We start from the raw sequence: 16,009 nt of genomic DNA on the forward strand, positions 1-16,009 counted from the left end.
TTATTATATAGAGCTCAGTCAGGCCCGGAGGAGGGGAAAAGAGGAAGAACAAGTCAAGCTGCAGTTCAAGCTCTTGCCACGTGCATAACATAAGAACATAACATAAGAAGAGCCTGCTGGATCAGGCCAGTGGCCCATCTAGTCCAGCATCCTGTTCTCACAGTGGCCAACCAGGTGCCTGGGGGAAGCCCGCAAGCAGGACCCGAGTGCAAGAACACTCTCCCCTCCTGAGGCTTCCGGCAACTGGTTTTCAGAAGCATGCTGCCTCTGACTAGGGTGGCAGAGCACAGCCATCATGGCTAGTAGCCATTGATAGCCCTGTCCTCCATGAATTTGTCTAATCTTATTTATTTATTTATTTATTTATTTATTTATTTATTTATTTTATTACATTTTTAGACCGCCCTATAGCAATAAGCTCCCAGGGCAGTGTACAGCATAATAAAACAGGTTAAAATACAAAAACACAATAAAACATAATTAAAAATTTTCAATTTTAAATTCAAATTTTAAAATTTTTAAAATTCTTAAAATGCCTGGGCGAAGAGGTAGGTCTTTACCTGGCGCCGAAAAGATAGCAAAGAAGGCGCCAGGCGTATCTCATCAGGGAGGGCGTTCCATAGTTCGGGGGCCACCACCGAGAAGGCCCTAGCTCTAGTTATCGTTCTCCGTGCCTCCCTATGCGTTGGGACATGGAGAAGGGCCTTCGACGTCGAGCGCAGCGACCGGGTAGGTACATAGCGGGAGAGGCGTTCCGCCAGGTATTGCGGAATCTTCTTTTAAAGCCGTCCAAGCTGGTGGCCATTACTGCGTCTTGTGGGAGCAAATTCCATAGTTTAACTATGCACTGAGTAAAGAAGTACTTCCTTTTGTCTGTCCTGAATCTTCCAACATTCAGCTTCTTTGAAGGTCCACAAGTTCTAGTATTATGAGAGAGGGAGAAGAACTTTTCTCTATCCACTTTCTCAATGCCATGCATAATTTTATACACTTCTATCATGTCTCCTCTGACCCGCCTTTTCTGCAGAATGCAGATAGATGGAGAAAGGGGGGTTCAACTGAAAATTACACCATTGGCTGTGTGATCCTAAAGCCCTCAGTGAACAAAGAATATTGATGACAGAAGTGTGTGTGTGTGTGTGTGTGTAAAATCCCAGAATTTGGGTGACTCTGCTTCCCTGCAGTAGAGTTATCATGGAATTTCAGCTAAAGCAAAGTGGGTGTGGAGGATTTCTTTCTAATGGGAAGAAAAACCCTATTTGATAAGACTAGTGAAATCTCTCAGGAGAATTAATTTCTATTTTCCCCTGACAGTGCGATCCTAAACCTCTTGGTGGCAAGCTGGGGTGCGGGCTGGATTGGGGGTAGGTGGCATGGAGTTCCCCCTTCCACCCTCTGTGGATGTGGCATTGGCTCTGCCACTCTATAAAGCCCTGCTGAGCTGGTTGGGCTGTACGAATAGGAGTTAGGATTGGTCCCTGCCATGGATTTGCTCCCAAAGGTACCACTGATACTGGCTCCATGACTTAAGGCAGACATGGGGGATCCTGTGGACCTCCAAATGTTGCTGGACTACATTTCCCATGATCTCTGACAACAGCTGGAGGACTACAAGTTCCCCGGCTTCTGATTTAAGACTGTTTGGGAATTGTTTTTAAGATGTTTTAAAAGATTTTTCAAAAGGTGTTTTGAAGATGTTTTAAGATGTTTTTAGTGTTTTGCTCTTTGTTTGCCACCATGGTAAGTGCTGGTGTAGCAGTTAGAGATTGGTTTAGGACTGGGAAGTTAACAGCCTCACCCAGCTCATGCAGTTCAGTGGGTGAGGTTGGGCCAGTCACACTAGCTGTCAGTCACACTTACCTGACAGGAGTGAAGATAAAGAGTGTGCGTGTGTGACAGGATGCGTGCCATCCAGCTCCTTGGAGGAAGGGATGGATAAACATGAAATGTGTTAGCTAGCTAATTTTACTCACAGCCAGCATGGCCAATGGTCAAAGACGATGGGAGCTGTAGTTCAGGTGAGGAAAAAGTGATTTAATTCAAGGATTGATAACCTGCCTTCCATAAGGTAGCCTACATAAAGCAGGCATGGAGTACTTTTGACCTTCCAGATGTTACTAGACTTCAGTTCCCATCATCCCTGACCATTGGCCCTGCTGACTGGGACACCACCCTTTGCATAACGTTTTAAAACACATATGAAAAATAAAAATAATGACAAGAGAGCCATCATCATCATCAACAACAATGATAATCTAGAAGCAGTTATAATTCTTCAAGCACAGCACAATAACTGATTACATGGAAGGGTAGGATATAAATCAAATAACTAAACGGAGACGGTTTTTTTTAAAAAAAATCTGGATATTTTTCTTAAAAATGAATAATTATAGGTTCATCCATATTTCGCTGGGGAGGGAGTTCCAGAGATGAGGGGCCACTACTGAAAAAGCTCTGACCAATCTAACAACTCTTATCAGTAGAGCAGGGAATATTTATTTATTAGATTTTTATCCTGCCCTTTCTCTCAGTAGGAGCCCTGGGTGGCATAGGGAATGGGGGGAATGGGGCCTCAGATGCTGCTCGTACTGGTTCAGGCTGTTCTTCAGTCCCCAACATGGAGTTTCATCACTTTATTTTGATGACCACCCTGTGAGGTGGGCTAATCTGAGAGAGGGTCCTTTCTCAAGATCACACAACTGTTGGGGATTCTGGAACCTGAACCAGGAACCTCCCTAGGCTGATGCCTACTTTAGTGTGCTGCCGGATACCTATTCTAGTGTACTACCAGGTCAAGAATGTAATGATGATATCCAACAGGAAGAGGAAACCTTTTTGAGCCTGAGGGCCACATTCCCTTCCAGGAGTCATATCCCATTAATGGGCAGGGGCAGGGGCAAAAGTGGGTGGAGCAATGAATACAAATTTCTCCTTTGTACAGTAGGCTAGTTTCTATACCACCCCCTCTCAATACTCCATCCAGGCTAGGAAGGCACATTGTCAGAGTTCAAGGACACCTTCCAGCCAGGAGAAAGCACTCAGGGAGGGTGTGAAGCAAGGCTGGGGAAGGGTGTGGCCTGGAATGAGTGCCAAGGACCAGATAGAAAGGCCTGGAGAGCCATATTTGGCCCTGGGCCTGAGTTTCTATATCCCAGGGGTACCACATAAGCCCCTGCAATTGACAAGTGGTATAAAGCCTCAGGATTCACTAGGGATGATTTAGGGCTAGGCTAAAATGGCCACTCTATTTTCAAGGCTCTTTGCAGGGGGAAATTTTGGATATTTTTCATGAGGGAATGAATTTGGGACATGTGGTCAAACTGTAGTCTGGTGGCCTCTCTGCTGACCACAATCACCGAATCGCTACGCAACTCTTTGCAAGCATCATGAGTCAGAGGGTGTGTTGGGTAGTGTTGCTTCTCCAAAAAATGAGCATCTCCTCCCCACTTCCAAAAGGTGGGAGTAGATAAGAAGGTTCACTGCCCTGAAAGCCTCACAAAATTCAGGATTGATTTTGGATTTTCCAAAGTTTGGCCCAGCACTAATATAATTAGTTACTGGACCACTGAGTAGTAGTTTCTGGGGATTGCAAATAGGGTGAGCCGTCTTACGCTCAGGTCCTGCTTGCAAGCTTCCCATAAGCATCTGTCTCGCCGCTGTGAGCATCGGATGTTGAACCAGGTGGGCCTTTGGCCTGAACCAACAGGTCCTTCAAATGTTCTTGACAGCCAATCCTTCTGTCTTTACCTGGTAAACAGGGTAATACCTTCTGCTTCAGATTCTTTTGTACTTGGGGACCGAGCTGTAAAACACAGACTTATTTATTTATTACATTTATACCCCTCCTTTCTTTTGCTATGGAACCCAAGGCATCATACATGTGGTTCCCAGGCGGTCTCGCATCCAAACACTGACCAGACCCAGACCTGCTTAGCTTCAGCAAAGTGGTGGCCTCATGTGCCTTCATACCATAGTCTGGGACCTTCAGAACTCGATGTCTTTCCTTGTCCTAGTTTGCTCTGGCCTGGATGCCTATAAGCTCCTGAACATTTGAAAACAGATTCATCCACAATATTGTGCTGTCTTTCATCAAGAAAGGTGGCTTTTGCTGCATAAGACGTGTATGTGTTTGTTTGCATTAGTGCAAGGATAAGAGTGTTCTTTTCAATCCTTGAAATAAAACAAAGCTTCAGCTTTGCAATCCAGACCTCAAGATTCTTCTCCAGCTTTCTCCTGCCTCCCTTTGATGGCCTCCTCAGAAATGATGATGTCCTAATCCCTCAACTGTTAGTGGTTTAACCACCAGCTGCTTTCCCCACATCTGCCCCCCACAGAGTTCTGGGCAATGGTGGAGAAACAACTTTGGGATGCACTTTTGCAAGGCAAGTCCTCTTTGGATGCAACAACTGAAAGCACGAGGCAAGCATGCAGTTTCACAGATGGTAATATCCAACCTATGCTTATTTTAAAAAATTATTAAATATATATCCCATATTTTCCTTCAGGAAGCCCAAGGCAAGATTGATGCCCGCCCCCACTCCATTATATTTTCAGAACAATCATATTAGGCTCACCAGGTGTGGTCTGTGTTGATTTGAACCTGGGTCTCCACGGACCTAGACCACATTCACACCATACATTTATTCCATTATTATTCCACTTGAAACAGCCATGCCTTCCCCCAAGGAATCCTGGGAAGCGTAGTGAAAAGTGGTGAGAGTTGTTAGGAGATTCTATTCTTACATGGCTACAATTCCCAGAGTGGTTTAATGGTCAGTCCCTCTTCCAAGAGAATTGTGAAAGGTGCTGAGACGCAGAGCTTGGAAAAGTTACTTTTTTGAACTACAACTCCCACCAGCCCAATCCAGTGGCCATGCTGGCTGGGGGTGATGGGAGTCGTAGTTTAAAAAAGTAACTTTTCCAAGCTCTGTTAATAGGAGAGTCATATTCCTATACAGCTATAATTCTCAGAGTGGTTTAATTGTCAGTCCCTCTTCCCAGAGAACTCTAGAAATTGTAGGTCTATCAGGGGAATTTCCATGGTAGGGAAAAAGGAGGTCTACTCATAGCAGATTCTGGTGGTTGGAATCCTGGCACATGCTTCTCACCAATTTTCAATTTTTTAAAAAACCCAAATGTGTATTTATTTACTACATTTATATCCCACCTTTCCTCAAAGGAGCTCAAAGTGGTGTACATGGATTTCCCTCTCTCCATTTTATCCTCACAACAAACTTGTGAGGGAGGGTAGACTGGGAGACAGTGATTGGCCCGAAGTCACCTAGTGAGATTCTTGTGGATGAGTGAGGATTCGAACCCTGGTCTCCTAGGTCATAGTCCAACATCCTAACCTTTACACCACACTGACTGAAACACATGCCATGAATGGAATATTAGGAAACAAACATGAGAGTCTTTAATTTGTTTCCATACAATGTTTCATTAGACGCTAATTTAAGGTCAATGTTTTTAAATACTTTTCTGACTGCTGGTTTGTTTTGCTTATTTAAAAAAAGTTTAATTCTTTTGGTTTGCACGTGCAATCAAAACATTCCAGCACATCATCATCACTCATTTCTCTAAAACGAAATTATTGACTAACAGGCAAAAAACCTTGTGGTTTAAGAATGTACCTATAGCCCACAGATATTTCTATGAAACTTTAAAAAGCAGGGAAATTGGGCACCTATAGTCACCAGGGGAACAGGAGACCTGACCTCATCTTTGAGATATTGTACTGCCCTACAAATTTGTCAGAATGCAAACACAATTTGGGTTGGTCTTTCAGAGTCCAATCCACTTCCTGTGTAGCTTGGAAGAATTTGGTAACGTGCCTTTGAGCATATGGTGAGTGGTGGCAACACCTGCCATCTCCAAAGATGGAAAATTACATTTTTGTATGTTTGTTGGTGTTCTTACTTCGCTTCTTTCCTTTGTTACTACTGTTTCTACAGAGAATCCAATCTAGAAAGTTTTATTTCCCTCATTATTCATCTTAGAAACCTGTATCAAATTTATTTTTATTAATTTCAAAGCCTTTTTAATAGTTGTTTAAAAAAAGATTAAATGTATATCCCATTTTTTCCTTCAGGAAGCTCAAGGTAAGATAGATGCCCCCCCACTCCATTATATTTTCAAAATGATCATATTAGGCTCACCAGGTGAGGTCTGTGTTGATTTGAACCTGGGTCTCCACAGACCTAGACCACATTCACACCATACGTTTATTCCATTATTATTCCACTTGAAACAGCCATGGCTTCCCCCAAAGAATCCTGGGAAGCGTAGTTTGTGAAAAGTGGTGAGAGTTGTTAGGAGATTCTATTCTTACACAGCTACAATTCCCAGAGTGGTTTAATGGTCAGTCCCTCTTCCAAGAGAATTTTGGTAATTGTAGCTCTGTCAAGGTAATTTCCATGGTAGGGAAAAAGGAGGTCTACTCATAGCAGATTCTGGTGGCTATAATCCTGACCAATGCTTCTGAATTTCACCAGGTTTCATTTTTTAAAAACTAAATGTATATGAAACATATGCCACAAGATGAAATATTAGGAAACAAACCTGAGAGCCTTTAATTTACAGAGAGAACCAAAATATACAGTATTTAATTAAATACTAATTTATGGTCAGTGAATGTAAAAAAGTTCTTTTCTTAATGCTGGTTTATTATTTTTTTAAAAGAAAAACAAGTCTTTATTTTTATTTTCACATGTGCAATCAAATACATTCCAGCACAGTGTCATCATTCATTTCTGAAACACAAAATTATAAACATGCCGGGTTGGACCCAGTCTTGGTCATATTTACAGCACACTCATTGACCTCTGTGAGATTTAGGTTATGACTCACTGAAGTCCCATGAATTTTAGTGAACTCTATGTATGACTAAGTCTGAATCCAAGCCACTGTTTGTAGCAATTGTAGCTATTATTAATACTACTAATTATTAATACAGTGCTATCAATGTACACAGCACTTTACAAAGCTATAAGTATTATAGAAGAGTCCTTGCCCCAGGGAGCTTACAATCTCTATGGGGATGGGGGAAGATCAAAGCCATTTCCTGTACTTAGGCTGCAATCCAATACACACTTACCTGGGAGTAGGTCCCATTGAACCCAAAGGAGTTTACGTCTGATCAGACTTGTATTGGACTGCAGCCTTAGTCTGTGTTTTGACTAGGTTATTTGGAGACCACGTTTGATGACGAGCCCTTAAAAGGGGGAGCAATGCCTTCAGATCAAACACTAGGGATGAAAGGATCTGTCAATTTTGGTTCTCTCAGTTTGTCAGTTTTCCAATCTTAAATTCAGTTCTCCATATTTCTGCAGCAATTTGTGTTTTTATTTTAACAAATTCTCATGAAAATTCTTCATTTGTGCGAATTCTCCTAAATTTTTTTTTGTATTCAGCTTCAACTAATATACATGTTTTTGCAAGCAGTGTCTCCTAACATAATGCATTTTTGTAAGCTATTTTCACTACTGTATTCATTTTTATGCACACATTTCCCTAATCTATGCATTTTTAGAAACACTGTTTGGACAGAGAACTCCATTGCAAAATTCAGATACTGTACGTGCGGATTTTGGTTATCATATTGTTTCAGAATTTGCGGACTGGAGAGATCCAGCTTTGAATGAGAACTGAATTGAATTTCTCATTCATCTCTATCAAATGGTGACATTTCTCTCCACTTGGCATCAGACAGATGTCACTATCTGGCTTTCATCGTAGTGCACAGGCCAACCACCTTCGCAGCCAATGATGATGTACCTGGGCGAGGTGTTCTCCTTGTACTCGCACGGTGGGCGGGTTGAGCCACCCCTGAGGGTGCAGGTGGTGACCCTGAAGTGCTGCCGGCTCTGCCGCAGCTCCCCAAAGGGAACCCCTCCTCCGTCGGTGCACACTGCTCGGATCTGCCTTTTGGTGCTGTGGATAAAGGTGTTCACCTCCTTGCACTCCGGTCTGGTCAGGCCACGGCTGGTCATGAGGGTGTTGCAATACCGGCCATGGAAGCTGCTCCTTGGCTCATCCCGGTGCTGGTTCAGGAACTTCTCGTAGTGTGGGTTGTTGCCACAGAATGACCCCGGCAGCAAATCAGCCACCAGCAACACAAGCAGAAGGTAGCAGGATCCTTTGGATGGGCTCATTCTGTCCAGTGCCTATGAGGGAAGAAAAGGTTTCCAGAAAGAGGTGGCCCAGTTAGTCTGTTGCAGCAAAAACAATGAAGAGTTTGTGCTACCATAAAGACTAAAGCCACATTCACACCATACTATTATTCCACTTTAAACAGCAATGGCTTCACCCAAAGAATCCTGGGAAGTGCAGTTTGTGAAAAGTGCTGAAATTTGTTAGTAGATCCCTATTCCCCTCACAGAGCTACAATATTCAGAGTGGTTTAACAATCAATCCCTCTTTCCAGGGAACTGCGTTTGTAGTTTTGACCTGTATTTGTGGTTCATTGTTTATTTTTTAAATAATTTATATTAAAAGAACACCTCTGTGTCCTGCTTCAGCCCATAGGTGATAACACTGAACCTCTCAATGAACTGTAATTCAACAGTTTCACACTGCACTCTCCATTTGACATCCTTTTACTCCACAATGGCCACTTTAAGGTCATTTATAGAAGGCTCTTCTAGATGATCTGTTCTTTGAGCATCCATCCTGATTTGCTTGCAAAAAGCTTACATGGCTGTCCAGTCTTTACTGAGCATTCATTCTGATTTGTTTGTGGGGAAGTTGAATGACAATGAGCATTCAGCCTGATTTCTCCCTGATTTGCTAGTGCGGTGGTTATGTGTCTTCCCATCAGTTGTTTATGCCACACTTTTTAGTGCATTTTTACTTTCCTAACCTCAAAAAATCCCCCCCCCTTTTAAAAAAAGTAAATCTGTTCCAGCAGAACAGCAGAACATTTTCAATCACTTCAGTTATGCAAACCTAAATTCCTGGTATGTGGTTGAATTCTTCTCCAAAAATACAGTCTGGAGGCAACCAGTGTGCCCTGGGAGATTGAAACACCCCCCCACAACTTTCTGAATGTTGCCCTTTCTGATGTCTGATTTGTGTCCATTTATCCTTCTGCACAGAGACTGTCCTGTTTGTCCTGTGTAGAACGCAGAAGGGCCATTGCTGGCAGGCAATGGCACAAATTACATCAGATGATGAGGGGAAGGGGAGGGCGGGAGTGAATAGCATGCCCTTATTTTGCCACAAGAGGGTAGTGTTGTGCTGGAAGTGCTAACCAGGCATTTGCACAGTGAACAAAATCTCCCCTTCCGTGCCAGAACAGATGTGACATGGAAACTCCTTGATCAGATCTCCCAGCTTTTAAAAACCATTGATTTAAAGCAGCCATGGAGAGACTGGGGTGGTGGTGGACAATGATTTGATCAGATCAAACATGTTGGGGCACTGGGTGTTTAACCCTTTCTTCCTTTACTATGTGTCTGATCGAAATCACTCCTCTTCCTAAAACTACTGTGTGGTGGGACCAAGAAATGATAGGAGAACAAATCTTCATGCAGTAAGGCTGTAGATGCTTCAGAATGGGGAGGCAAATGATGCAGGAGGAAAAAGACCTACCTATTGAGCATCCACCTTGATTTGCTTGCACAAATCTTACATGGAGGCTAGACTATGGCTGCATTCAGACATGGAGTATATTGCATTTGTTAACGGGCTATCATGGTAGCATTTCTGTGCCAATATCTAACACTCCTTTCACACTGCAGGACCTGTTGCATTATGGAACTGTGACTTTTTATACTGCTATGTTGCACCTGGTTGGCCACTGTGAGAACAGGATGCTGGACTAGATGGGCCACTGGCCTGATCCAGCAGGCTCTTCTTATGTTCTTAAATTTCATTCACCCCAGTGGGCATGGTGTGACAGGACAAGGAACGTCAATGGACATGTTGCTATTCTCCCTCTCCTTCTGCACAAGTGCACTTCTGTTCCCTCATGAAAATGGCAAGAAAGCACTGCATGCCAGTATACCGCCCCAAATTTTGTCACTTTACTCCCATGATTTTGGCGTTGCATACAGATTCCCCCCCCCCCGGAAACAATACACAAAAATGCACACTAAACATCCATCATATTCCACTAGATTTCCAGAAATGGCTTTTACATTGTGTGAAAGACATAATAAAATGTGGGAATTATCAAATAAGGAAATGTCAGGGAAAATGCAATAAACTGCTGACTGAATGACACCTATATCTGGTATTTACTGAACATTCATAGTGATTTGTTTTAAGGGTTAACAGGTTAAGGGAGAACAGGATGCTGGATTAGATGGGCCATTGGCCTGATCCACTAGGCTCTTCTATTCTAAATGAGCATTCATCTTGATTTGCTTACAAACTTAAATCTCTGGCATGCACTCAAATCCTTTCTGAAAAATATTTATAGCTTGGAGGTGGCTAGCTGACATTGTTTTGGATCTCAGATGAGCTCTGATGCACACACTCAAGTAGGATTGATAATTTTATATGGGGAGGGGCAGGAATGGATTGAACTGCTCTTATGCCATTGAAACAAAAGCCAAAATCTTCACGTGAAGTGCTTTTAAAGCATGGAGAGAAACAGTTCACGTACAAACGTCTGCAGAACAAAGCTTCTGTTACAGGCACAGTGACAGCGGCCAGTTGAGAACTTGGCAGCCCTACAGCCAACCTGGTTGCTTCATGCCTCACCCGCACCCATTTCTGCATGGCAGGAATGTAAGGTTGGAATACATTCTAGATCTGGCCTGGAAAAACAGTGGCAGCAATTGTGGTGCTCTTGTTACATAACGTGTTTATATCAAATCACATAGTTTTCATGGTGCCAGAGGACTTAGAAGTTACTTTCTTCATGGTGCTCAAACCCTTGCCTCCTCTTGCAATGGAATCTATAAATCTATTTTCTTTTTCACCCTTTAGGAAGAACAACAACAGCAACAGCTGGGTGTGGCAGGAGAGGGGACTCCGAGAACGGCTCCACTTAAGAAGGGAAGAAAGATTCAGAGAAGGGTCCTACAGACAGTCAGGAAAAGCAACAGAAGCAGAGGGGCAAAGTCAAGGGGAAGGGTTGGAGGAACTCACCTCTTCTAGGGGAACAGTGTGCGCTTAGGCTCCCTGCGGCTCAGGCAGCTAATTTACAATTCTCTTGAGCTTTTGAGCCAATGAAAAATTCACAGAGAGTTTCATCATTATTTGTCAGGCAGAAATCCATGATTGTCCCAGACTGGATATTATATATTGCAAATCTCTCTCTCTCTCTCTCTCTCCCTCCAAAATATGCTTTTACTCTGTGTTACCTGATACCGGCATGGACAACTTTGAAGTAGTATCTGAATTCAGGACCAAACCTGAGTACTGTGTAACTAAAAAGCTTGCACACCGCAGGGAGGATTTTTTCCTCTACCCCATCATCCATGTTTGGGAGCCCATTTGGAATGGGATGAGCTTCTTCTTTTTGCTGCCTGCCTGGTACTGGGACAGACAGGATGATTGTTAAGTGCTGCATGCACATGGCTGGTAGTCTGTGGTGGTGCTTAGCATAGCGGATTCACAAATTGTGCAACCTTGACAAAAATACAAGGGTACTGCAAGAAAACAGAAGATGAGGTACTTGAATTGGTTCTGAGAGCAAGCTTCAACTCTAGGATTCTGGTTAACCACTGCAGGGACTAGGATGCTGGACTAGATAGACCTGTGATCACATCCAGTGTGGTTTTTGATATGTTCTTCTCCCTAAAGAAGAAAGCAGAAGAAGGCCTGCCAGCTGGAATCAGCTCCTCACCCCTGCCTTACATAGTCAACAGCAGATTTGGCAGAGCTTGGAAAGGTTACTTTTTTTGAACTACAACTCCCATCAGCCCCAGCCAGCATGGCCACTGGATTGGGCTGATGGGAGTTGTAGTTCAAAAAAGTAACCTTTCCAAGCTCTGTTTGGTGTGTGTAGGGGGAGATTTTTGACAAAATTATGATGGCAAGGGTTAACTTCCCCCAACCCTCCCCCCAACATGGTCCAGACCCTGATTGGGCCCTCCCACAGCAGCTACTTAAAGTTTGTTTGTTTGTTTTAGGAAGCTCACATCACCAAACTACTCATGAAACATACCCCAGATAGTTGGGCCCTTGAGTGGGTGGCCTTGCACTGCATTATAGCCTTGCATGCATAACGATGTTTGAGGATGCTTGTTTTCCAGCTGTTTCTCTTTATGGTTAGGCTAGCTTTTTCAACTTTTGCAGTTTCCATTTTTCTTTGTAAAACACCTCAAGTTTGGTTTTGTTGCTGGTGGCCCAGGAGGCCTCGGCAGCTGGGAGCACCCTTTCACTAGCTTTGACTGGTATGACACTTCCGGCCATTCCCGGATCGGGACATCTTGGCCACAATGGCGAGGCACTGGCAATTTCAAGTCGGGATTATTGCACTGTACTTGATGTGGGTCTGAACACTTGGTGCAAGACCTGCAACTGGTGCAGAAGGCTGCGCAATACACACCAAGCAACTGAACATCAGAAATGAAAATGCTGTAACCAAAAAAGGAGGGGCATGAGGGGAGAGGGAGGGAATAAGGGATTGTACTGTTTTATTGTAATAATGTGAAAACACTAATAAACTATAGAAAACCCCAATAAACTATAGATACAAAACAAGTAGCATCAGATCAGACAGGCTCAAAAGTGTCACATTTCTTTTATCCTTTTTGACGCCTGCTCAAAACCTTTTTTTGTTGAGGCAGGCCTGCCCCAGCATGTGATTCTATTGTGCATATGTCTTCTTAAACCCTGTTGGTTATATCTATGTTTTGGTCATTTTCTTAGGTCTGCTAGTTTTCAACAAACAAAGTCTGTTGACTTTATTGGTATTGATAAGAAAATGCCAACATTGATAGACTCCTTCATCAGACATCAAATCAAATCTTTTTTTTAAAAAATGAAGTGTTTTTTTAAATTTGTTAAGATAAAATAAAATAAATAAATTTAATTGGAGAAAAGTGGAATAGAAAGGCTCAAATAACTATAAAACGGAGTCTCTGGCCTGTTCATGAAATGCCGTTGGTGAAACCTTTCGTGCACAATACCAGAGGCCCCCTCTGGTGCTCTGCCTTCATGTCTCAATCCAAGTCAGTTGGTGGTTTGGATATACAAGCAGGAGATGGTTATGACACCATTGTGGGTCCCAAGAGGCCTTGGCCACTTGCCCAACAGGAAAGATCGGGAAACTGAGAGGAGGCCACCTACACAGGTTGAGACATCTCCTTTTTTAGAAGCTGGTTCCAATGAAAGACTCGATCTGCTGCTTGGCTTGTAAGAAAGCCCAACTGTCCTTTTTGTTTGTTTGTTTTGCATTTAATGACACTGAATTAGATTAGATTCCAGGCACACTCTAGCCAGCTCCCGGTGGCATATTTCCAAAACCAAAGGAAATCAATCTACACTACTGGCCAATACTAAGTGATGCAAATCTCTCCTGTGACAATAATAGCTGCTGGTGTTTCAAAAATTTGTGACTGGAAGAAATTCAGCTGGGGAAGCTTTAGGGAGATGAAAGGATGAAGAAAGCACAACTGAATTAATTTCCACAGCTTGTAAGGACACCCAAAGAGCCTGCTAGATCAGGCCAGCGGCCCATCTAGTCCAGCAGCCTGTTCTCATAGTGGCCAACCAGATGCCTGTGGGAAGCCCACAAGCAGAACCTGAGTGTAAGAAAACTCTCCCCGCCTGTGGTTTCCAGTAACTGGTATTTGGAAGCATGCCGCCTCTGACGGTGGAGGCAGAGCATAGCCATCATGGCTAGTAGCCATTGATAGCCTTGTCCTTCATGAATTTATCCAATCCTTTTTTTAAAGCCATCCAAGTTGGTGACCATCACTACCTCTTGTGGGAGAAATAGTTGAGCTATTCACTGTGTGAAGAAGTACTCTCTTTTGTCTGTTCTGGATCGTCCAACATTCATCTTCTCTGGATGTCCACGAGTTCTAGTGTTAGGAGAGAGAGAGAAAAACATTTGTTTCTCCATGTTTTCCATGCCACACATAATTGTATACACCTCTATCATGTGTCCTCTTACGTGCCTTTTCTCTAAACTCAAGAGCCTCAAATGCTGTAATCTTTCCTCATAGGGGAGTCGCTGCATCCCCTTGACCATCTTGGTTGCCTTTTTCTGAACCTTTTCCAACTCCTCCTCACCTCCACCATTGTCTGAGCCAAAATGAGAGGTGGGGGAAAAAACCCCAAAGCAGACTGCAATGGTGAAGAGAAGGATCAAGCCCAGAGGTCTCTTGTCAGTGGGCCCCAGATGGTGCATGTTCCCTTGACCATACTGACCGTTGACGTTGGCCCCGATTTCAATGGGAGACGTTTGGAATTGGGAGAATATGACAGATACAGCCTGTCTTTCCTTGCTCCCAAACTGCTACCTGTCTTATTTTGCTACATTTGTAATAGGGTGAGTTGAAAGAGCTCGACATGCGGTGATGTACAGAAAGGGATGAATGTAGGAGAGTGATGCACTTCTGTGAGTTTGGGTTTTTCCCCTCAGAGCAGGAGCAATTACGTTGTCTGCTGCAGCACCAGGGTAATTGATAAACCTGCTTTGCTCTGGCAAATGCATGAATGGATAATGAGCCTTTCAGGTCCTTTTCTTTGATGGGGTTTCTCCTCTGCTTCTAGGAGTTTAAGTGGCTGCATTTCTTTGAAAGATTGCTTGCACTTCTCATTCAAAGCTTAAGGTTACATTCTGTTTAGCTGAGGGTCCTTTGTTAAAGCTCAACATGTTTTGCAAGCTGAACCCATGTGGTCAAAAGTAAGCCTCACTGAATCCAATGGATCTTACTCCCCCCTAACTATGCATAGGATTGCAGTCATGCTACACACACACACACACACACACACACACACACCTATATTTATGATGTCACAGGACTTCATCTGGAAAAGCTAGCCATTCCTCTTCTATTCTCCTTGGGGACATGGTTATGAGTTTGGACTTTTGGCATGTAGGGTTTAGTATGACAAGCTCCTGCACTTCAGAATTTATCACTACACCACTGTCAACAAGTAGCTATTCTTCACAGTCAATTGGTCTGGTTCAAGGATGTTACCGCTGCCTCTTCTAATAGGCCATGTGTATGTGTGTTGGATTGTGGTCTAGGTAGCACATCCCAACAGGCAGCAATTTCCGACAGTCTATCCAAACATGTTACCTGCCTGATGTCCTCCCAGAAAGTGGCCCAGGGGATAGTTTTTGATAAGTAAACTTTCTCCACAATCGGTCTGATGCCAACATAAGAAGGGCCTTGCTGGATCAGGCCAATGGCCCACCTAGTTCAACATCCTGTTCTCACAGTGGCCAATCAGATGCCTAACATCTAGCTCTTCTGCTCTAGGAAGAAAGAAGACAGTGGTCCAAATAGTGGATCTTGACAGGTAGCAATTTCAAACAGCCAGTGTGTCCCCAAATGCTATGTATCTATATATCTTATTATCCCTCAGACAACAAAGAGAACCGAAATAAAGACTGGGGGGGTGCAATCATGACCTGTGGGGCTACAGAGTGCACACTTAATGATACATATCTTATTTTGCTCTCCTTGGACAGAGGAAAGCAGTTGGTGGCCTGCATGAAAGATTTTGATTAAAGCTTGCAGTTCCCATGAAAATAGGTCCTGGGGATAAGCCCTGGGAAGTTTTTCCTCAAGTCAGGCCCTGATCATCGTGAAGAAGAGCTGACAAAATTATTTATTTCAAAAGGGTGGTGGTGGAGTTTGTCCACCTAATTTCATATTATATAGCTCAGCAACCTTCTACCAGAAAGTTGCTACATGCAGGGTTTCTAAAATAGGGAACTCACAGGACACTCAAAACTTCTTCATACAACCACAGGCTTGCCACTGAACACAAGCAAGCTGTATATAATGGGAACCCTGAAAGGAGAAAGGCTGGTCTGCAGGAACCCTCAGCACTGTTGAGATCAGCTTCCATTCTTCCAAAAGAAAGCCAAAAA

General features: G+C 43.4%; 1 protein-coding gene across 1 annotated transcript; it reads right to left on the reverse strand.

The window, feature by feature from the left end:
* Positions 1 to 6,662: 6,662 nt before the first annotated feature.
* LOC133366219 (angiogenin-like) lies at positions 6,663 to 11,163 on the reverse strand. Its single transcript, XM_061589081.1, has 2 exons — positions 11,098 to 11,163; positions 6,663 to 8,165 (listed from the first exon to the last, which is right to left on the reverse strand). The coding sequence occupies exon 2, from the start codon at positions 8,151 to 8,153 to the stop codon at positions 7,704 to 7,706; it is 450 nt and encodes a 149-aa protein (XP_061445065.1). The 5' UTR covers positions 8,154 to 8,165; positions 11,098 to 11,163; the 3' UTR covers positions 6,663 to 7,703.
* Positions 11,164 to 16,009: the final 4,846 nt, after the last annotated feature.

The sequence above is a fragment of the Rhineura floridana genome, chromosome 11, assembly GCF_030035675.1.
Source record: "Rhineura floridana isolate rRhiFlo1 chromosome 11, rRhiFlo1.hap2, whole genome shotgun sequence".
NCBI lineage: Eukaryota > Metazoa > Chordata > Lepidosauria > Squamata > Rhineuridae > Rhineura > Rhineura floridana.

Bases quoted from the DNA above. Each gene is read 5' to 3' on its own strand.
- LOC133366219 (XM_061589081.1), bottom strand. From the start codon at position 8,153: ATGAGCCCATCCAAAGGATCCTGCTACCTTCTGCTTGTGTTGCTGGTG.